A 7,500-nucleotide genomic window follows, 5' to 3' on the forward strand; every position below is an offset into this window, starting at 1 on the left:
TTAGAAAAAGCTTTTATATCTGCACATTAATGCACAGCCTCCATGGTGGTTTTTTTTTTCTGTTCTGCCTTTCCTTCCTTCCTCCCTTCCGTTGAGTGATCACAGTCAATACCTGACTATTCTATCACTGAATAAAAGGGGGTCTGCGGAAGATACATTTAGGTCTACATAGGTTTCTTAAAAAAAAAGAAGAAATAAATAAAAAAAGGTATATTCTGGTATTTATATCCTGGAGACCATCGACACAAAGGTGTCGACTGAGCTGGCCTCCACAGCTCTCTGGGGCAAGGCGTTCCAATCCCGGATGGTACGTGGGAGGAAACCAGCCTGCCTGTATCGAGTTGCGCCGCAGATTTGCTCCAGCTGCTCAGTGTGGGTGCGTCGCAGTCGTGGTGGTGGTGGTACCAGTTTTTCTTTCAGCGAATCCATGCTTACGTAATATTGTTTGATTTTATACAGCATGGTCAGTCTGGCTGTTTGGCGGCGTTGTTGCAGGGAGGGCCATCCAAGGTCCAGCTTTCAACAAAAATGGTAGACACACTGAGGCCAGGTTCACTCAGCGTGGATAAACCGACAGAGAGACTGTCACTAAAAAAAAAGAAGAAAAAAAAACGAAAGAAAAAAAAAAGAAAAAAAAAAAAAAAGGGGGTGGGTGGGGGGTGGGGTGGGGTGGGGGGGGGGGGAACAAACATACGATCTCTTTCCGTTGTTAAACGATTATCGTTGTCATTCGTGCCACTGTGACAGTGGCCCACATCAATCGATCCCAGCAGACACGACCGACTGTTGATGCACAAAAGGCCCGCACTATGCTTGTCCCCCGTCTCTATACCCCCTCTGTCACAGGGCTGCTCGGTTGGCTGATTGCTTTTTTTGATGTTGTTGTTGTAATAGTCTGTTTATCGCCTGAATCATGCTGAGTAGAGAATATTATCACTTTATAACCCAGTAAAAAATATGTATCAACAGAACCATTGGAAATCAAGAGCGAAGAAGAACGTTAATTCTATAAGGACAGGCCTGTTTTCTCCCTTTCTTTCCCCCACAGAGACCTCATTTGATGTCCAGTGGGTATTCTGAATGGCCCAGCCTGTAGCTTTCGTTGTTAGAAATGCGGTATTCTTGTCTTCATCCACCTCTTCAGTGTGAGGACCTTCCGCTTGTAACATGTTAATCATGTCAGAAGCGTTGAACCGCTGTCCTCGTCGCCTTTCTTTCTTTCCTTCTTTTGTTTGTTTGTTGTTGTTGTCGTCCGTACAGAGAGAGTTAAAAACAACAACAACAACATCTAGTTGCCTATGTTGACGACGCAAGACTAAAATGAATAAGAGATTATCACTAATGTCTATTTTTAAAAAAGTAGAAGAAAAGAATGCCATTTGTGTAGCGCATTTCTCTGAGTTATTCATACTCAATGCGCTGATCACCCAATCACATACAGTCATACCCGAAAATGACTAACCCACCCTCAACCATATACACACAGCACCCATGAATAGAAAGCAGCTCAAATTAACAGCGGAGAAAACAGAACAGATGAGATTTTAACAGGATCTGGGATTTGAACAGACGGAGTGTTGGTTACAACAAAGTTACACACACACAGAGGGGGGGGGGGGGGGGGGGGGGGGGGGGGGGGGGAGAGAGAGAACAAAGGAAAGTTTCATAGTTTTATCTTGAGAGAGAGAGAGAGAGAGAGAGAGAGAGAGAGATTACAACTGTGTGACAGAACGACTCGTCGTGTCGATACGAACAAAGATGGGGCAGCACTACCGTTGTACCACAAAACACAGGGAAGGACTGGGGAGGAGGAGATAACGGACGAGGAGGAAGGAGAGGTGAAGTGGACAGGAGAGGTGGTGGTGAGGGGGTGGGAGAGGAGAGGGGAGGGGACAGATGGTGGTGAGGAGGTGTTGAGGAGAAGGGGAAGATGGTGGTGAGGAGGGGGTGATGGTGAGGAGGTGTTGAGGGTGTGGGGGAGGGCAGGGGGGAAATGGTGGTGAGGAGGTGGGCAGGCAAGGGGGTGAGGAATGTTGGGGGGAGGGGAGGGGGAGATGGTGGTGAGGGTGTGGGGGAGGAGATAGGGAGATGGTGGTGAGGAGGGGGTGGTGTAGGGGAGGGGGGAGTTGTTGGTGGTGAGGGGGCGGGAGAGGGCAGGGGAAAATGAGGTGGGTGTGGAGGCTGGGTTGGAAGTAGGGATCTGGGACGGAAAGCAGTCAGCCTAGAAGCCAGCAGACAAACAGTAACAAACAGCCAGCCTGACACTCGTTAGTATTCTCCTGGCAACCGAACCGAGACTGAAACTGGAACAATTCAGCACAAAGCGAACTGCTGGTCCAGATAGCATGCACGTCATTGATTGTTGGCAGTCAAGTCTCCATCAGTTTACAAAATCTCAAAACGCCAGCAACCAACTGGGTACATAATTTATGAACGCTTGTTTCTCACTGCAAGCTCGGAAAAAAAAAACCCAAACAAACCCAAAATAAAACAAAACAAACAAACAAACAAAAAACGAAAACAAAACAAAACAAAACACAAACAACAACAACAACAACAACAAAAACACACAAAAACAACAACACACCAACCCCACCTCCCCCCACACACACACACAAAAGCCAACAACGCCCCTCAAACGCCGGTGTAGCGGTCTGTTCTAACCCACGGTGGTTTTTACCCTGGCGTCAGATCAAGCTGACTCAATTAACCCCGGCGTCTTTGTTCACTAGCTTGGAGTAAAAACCCTGGGGGTGAACTTCAACTAGTCAGAACTGACACCCCCCGACCCCCCCCCCGACCCCCCCGCCCCGACTCCCCAGTTGGCTTTCCCCCTCTCGTAATGGACATGCGAACCATTCCAAGCTCGCTGGAAATAAATTAACCAGGGGAATAAATTTGATTCAGAATTGACCTACCTCCCCCAATTAGCTGACATTGTAAAACTTCCAGTGAAATGGGGAGGGGTCATGGGGGTGGGTGGGGGTGGGGGTGGGGCAGGGGGGGGGGGTTAAATCTGTAGAAAAGGAATTATTTCCATGTAGGGGGTGAGGGTGGGGGTGGATGTGTCGAACTTGACTTGCCGCAAATGACCCCCCCCGGGGTAAAATCCCAGCAGGGTGTAGTTTGAAACTGTTGCACCGGTTTTGTTGTCGGGCGAGTTACTAACAACATCAGTCAAGCGAAGCGCGGATTTCCATGTGAAAAGGGTCCGCTAGTATTGATGAAAGATCTGCGTTGTTTTACCTTTTTGCAGAGCGTTTAAAAACATTCATATGTGTTCGTTCTTTCTTTTCTATGTATGGCTCATGTGTGTACATAGGGTGTGGGGGTCGTATACAGGAATTTTCCCAGTAAGGTTTAGCGTCACCCATGAATAAAGAAATGTGAAATCAAACAACACACACACACACACACACGAAAATCAAGCTATCATCAGGTATGCATGACACCAGACCACACGTCATGAGTATTACTTTATCCTCGTTGTTACGTAAGACCATGTCCTAAGCAACAATCGAATTTTTTTTTAAACAGATATTTTCCTCACGGCTTTTTTTTTCTTTCTCTCGAGCGGCCCTGTTACATGTATGTATGTATGTTTGTATGTATGTATGTATGTGTGGGTGGGTATAAGTATACGTCTTACTCTCTCTCATTCAAAGATTGATTTATTGCTTCATACAAAGAAAATTGGCACTGTAAAATAGAAAACACTGAGAAATATAGATAGTTTTATATTTTTAAAAGTATATTTCAAGCAGCAGAAAGATATATATATATATATATATATATATATATATATATATATATCACAGTCGTGACCAGCAAGTGGCATTGAACAAGTCTCGCCATATTTAGGTCGAGAACGACTGGATTAATTGCTTTTAAAACAGTGGGTTCAAACTGATCCCTCGACACTCTCCCCTTGTGTGGTCATTTAAGGGAGGATGAGTTACATTTCTTGTTTTGTTGTAAAGCCTATCAAATCAAATCAAATCAAAAACACTTTATTAATCCACATGGAAATTAAGTTGTGCAATCACAGGCTCATTGTAAACACTGGCATAAAATCATGCGCAACATAAGAAGAGATTAAAACTAGTCAAATAAGAATTCCCAATAGCTGACGATATACTAACACCCCCCCCCGCCCCCCTACACACACACACATACTCATGTTAAGACAATAGGGTATTGCACAACAATATTAACAAATGAAAACATCCAACAAAAAAGGGTATAAGATTACTAAAAATGACATGCGCGCGCACACACACACACACACACACACACACACATGCACACACACGTTAAGACCATAAGGTATTGTACAACAATACATAAATAAAAACATCAAGGGAATAAAACGTATATACAAGTAAAATGCGCGCGCACACACACACACACACACACACACACATGATGATATTCGTGAAAAAATATGTTGTCTTGAATACAAATTTAGCAAAGAATGAAGATACTTTTGGAGTGCTTTAATATAAATAAGGGAACATTAGTACAGTCATTTGCTAAGTATATTGCCGAAGCGATTAACCATCGACGAAAAACATCAAATTAGTACCCGGTGTTGTTCATAGAGAAAATTAGATTATATGTTGACAGCATGCTTTGGAACACGTATACGTATTTCCTTCTTCGCACCATATTACTTTGAATAGATGGTCGAAACTGCAATTATTTTTACAAATTGATTGTTGATGATAACTAGCTCTGGATTTTGTTCTGATCAGTAGAATCAATATTGTTATATGTTATTTGCAGAAGTATCCCCATGTCGTAACGGCTTGTAAAGCTATTAACATTAAAGTTTTAGGCGTTCTCTATCTAGGTCTATATGTACGTATGTATTATGATATTTATGTGTACGTTCGCATTTACTTACTTTCCTACGAACACCAACAACAAAAAATCCGTTTCTTCTTTCCCAACCAATCTAGAGTTTCAAGGCTTCTCAGAACTGCTACAGAGCTTACCTGAGGACGTTGCTATGGAAACCGGAAGGTCGTCGCCTTAGCGACGTGGGTCACGTGGGGCAGGACAGACAGCTGCACATGGCACAGGACCAAGAGGTGTTCCCTAACGTCAAGTTTGGCCTCAACAACCGCAAGTTTGTCGTGGCTACTTTACCGGTAAGACACACACACACAGACCTATCTATCTATCAATATGCATATATGACACAATTTCAAAAGATGAAATAACAATGATATTAGCATTATAGCACTAACGATATTAGAAATATCTTATGTCAAGCTTTTGAAACAGTCGTCGATGGATGCAGTGCTATGTCGTACAGCGTTGTGGAGTAAACATGTGAGATTTTGCTCTAACATTGTGTGACCCTGTGTGTGTGTGTGTGTGTGTGTGTGATTTCAGTGGCCCTCATTCATAGAAAGAACAGGAAACGGGAGCTACGTAGGCCTGTGCGTGGATCTACTTCGTCAGTTGCAGGTCTCTCTCAACTTCAGGTGAAGAAAAAAAAAATTACCCTAATATTTCAGTCGTACATGTGTGTTAGTATACGTTTCACTGTTCATGAGTGTGAGTAAGTGAGTGAGTGAGTGAGAGAGAGAGAGAGTGTGTGTGTTTACGCGCGCGCGCGCGCGTGTGTGTGTGTGTGTACAGGTGCGTGTGTGGGGGCGGGGCGCGTGTGCGCTTATGCTCTGATTGTCTGAACGCTTTATGGAAGTTTGCATTTACTGTTGCGTGTACACCTGTTTGTGTGTCTGAAGATGAGAGAGAGAGAGAGAGAGAGAGAAAGAGAGAGACACAGAGAAAGATTGAGAGACACACAGAGAGACAATGACAATGACAAATGTTTTATTGAGGGTAAAATGGATAAGCTGGAAGCTTCTTTACACCATGCCCTCACACACGCATACACACACATACACACATTGTAATAAATGAAATAAGTATGAATAATAAATGACAAAGAACAAACCAAATAGATAATAATAGTCACATAAATGGTGAATCAAAGACTACAGCGAGAGACAGAGAGAGAGACAGAGAGAGAGAGAGACAGACAGACTAAGATTGGGATTTGTCTGCCCACATCGACAATTTTCACGATCCCTGTAACTGTCAAGCACGTGTGTGGTGCCATTATCCTCGAACTGCTGTTATCTTTGCTTGCAGACGGGCAATAATAACGGTTCCCCGCTCAATCTTCAGCCGAGTGACGTAAAGTGCCGATGCAATAGTTTTTGTCGTCAGCACTCGTTCTAAAGCATACCATGGAGGTGATAGTCATCTGTTACACTGAGCGACGAGATCTATTCAAGAGAAGCTCAGTACAGAGTAAATTCAGGCGTTCTGCACTCAGGCAGGAAAGTTCACATCAGTTCAAGCCCCGAGGGAAAATACATTAAGATAAAATGAAGTAAAATATGATGCATAAATAGATAAGTAATTGAATCAATTAATTTCCCAGCGAGTGACGTGGTGCCAGCTGGGGAGTGCTCATTGTCTTTTGGAAGTATCGACTGAGGTTTTGTTTTTTAAATTCATAATTATTTCGCTCTGTTTTGTCGTTTATATTAACTCTGATAACAAAACTCTGGAACAACCTTCCTTATCATATCCGTGCATCTGATTCTATTTCTGCTTTTCGCTCACCACTAAAGACTCATATCGATAAGTAATCTCAGCTTCCTTTTCTCCAACACCACCCATGTCAGCTAACTTTGGATGTATGTACAGTGGGAAAGGGAGAGTGTGAGTGGGTGGAGGATTTTTTTTGAGAAAGAGTGGCCATGAATGTTTTATGTTACTTGTAATATTTTTCTTTCATGTAAAGCGCCCTGAGCTCTTAGTGAGAAAGGGCGCTATATAAATGTACATTATTATTATTATTATTATTAAAAAGACGTACCGGTCAGTTCCACATTGATTCCTTATTAATTAGACATACGATTCGTGCAGTTCAACATTTTTTTTTAGGATAACGGCAATGTTTGAGGTTAACGGCACCACACGTGTGTGTGTGTGTGTGTGTGTGTGTGTGTGATGGTAACGGTGGGTGAAACACGAAATGACACCCACCCACCTACACACACTCTCACCCTCCGCACCCCACACACGCGCACCTACAGACACACACACACACACACACACACACACGGACGTGCATACAAACACATGAAATACATGTGTGTGTGTGTGTGTGTGTGTGTGTGTGTGTGTGTGCGCGCGCGCGCGTGCGTGCGTGCATATATATATATATATATGTGTATAATATATATATATATATATATATAATATATATATATATATATATATATATATATATATATATGTGTGTGTGTGTGTGTGTGTGTGACAGCTTTGAGTGGGTGGAGCCAGAGGACCAGCAGTGGGGCGTGCTGACCCCCAACAACACCTGGACAGGGCTGGTGGGAATGCTGGAGAGAAAGGTATGGAAGACAACACCGCTAACAACATTAGTGTCCAGGTGTAGGGGAACAACATCGT

The 7,500-nt window shown here is 43.4% G+C and overlaps 1 protein-coding gene across 1 annotated transcript in view; it reads left to right on the plus strand.

Annotated features, from left to right (window-relative positions):
• The window catches only part of LOC143281595 (uncharacterized), a 62,200-nt gene that overhangs the window by 35,311 nt on the left and 19,389 nt on the right, over positions 1-7,500 (plus strand). Inside the window, exons 7-9 of the mRNA XM_076586834.1 lie at positions 4,962-5,153; positions 5,401-5,492; positions 7,352-7,442. Of these exons, the coding sequence (XP_076442949.1) occupies positions 4,962-5,153; positions 5,401-5,492; positions 7,352-7,442 (375 nt within the window). The remainder of the gene's footprint in view (positions 1-4,961; positions 5,154-5,400; positions 5,493-7,351; positions 7,443-7,500) is intronic.

This window comes from Babylonia areolata, chromosome 4, assembly GCF_041734735.1.
Source record: "Babylonia areolata isolate BAREFJ2019XMU chromosome 4, ASM4173473v1, whole genome shotgun sequence".
NCBI lineage: Eukaryota > Metazoa > Mollusca > Gastropoda > Neogastropoda > Buccinidae > Babylonia > Babylonia areolata.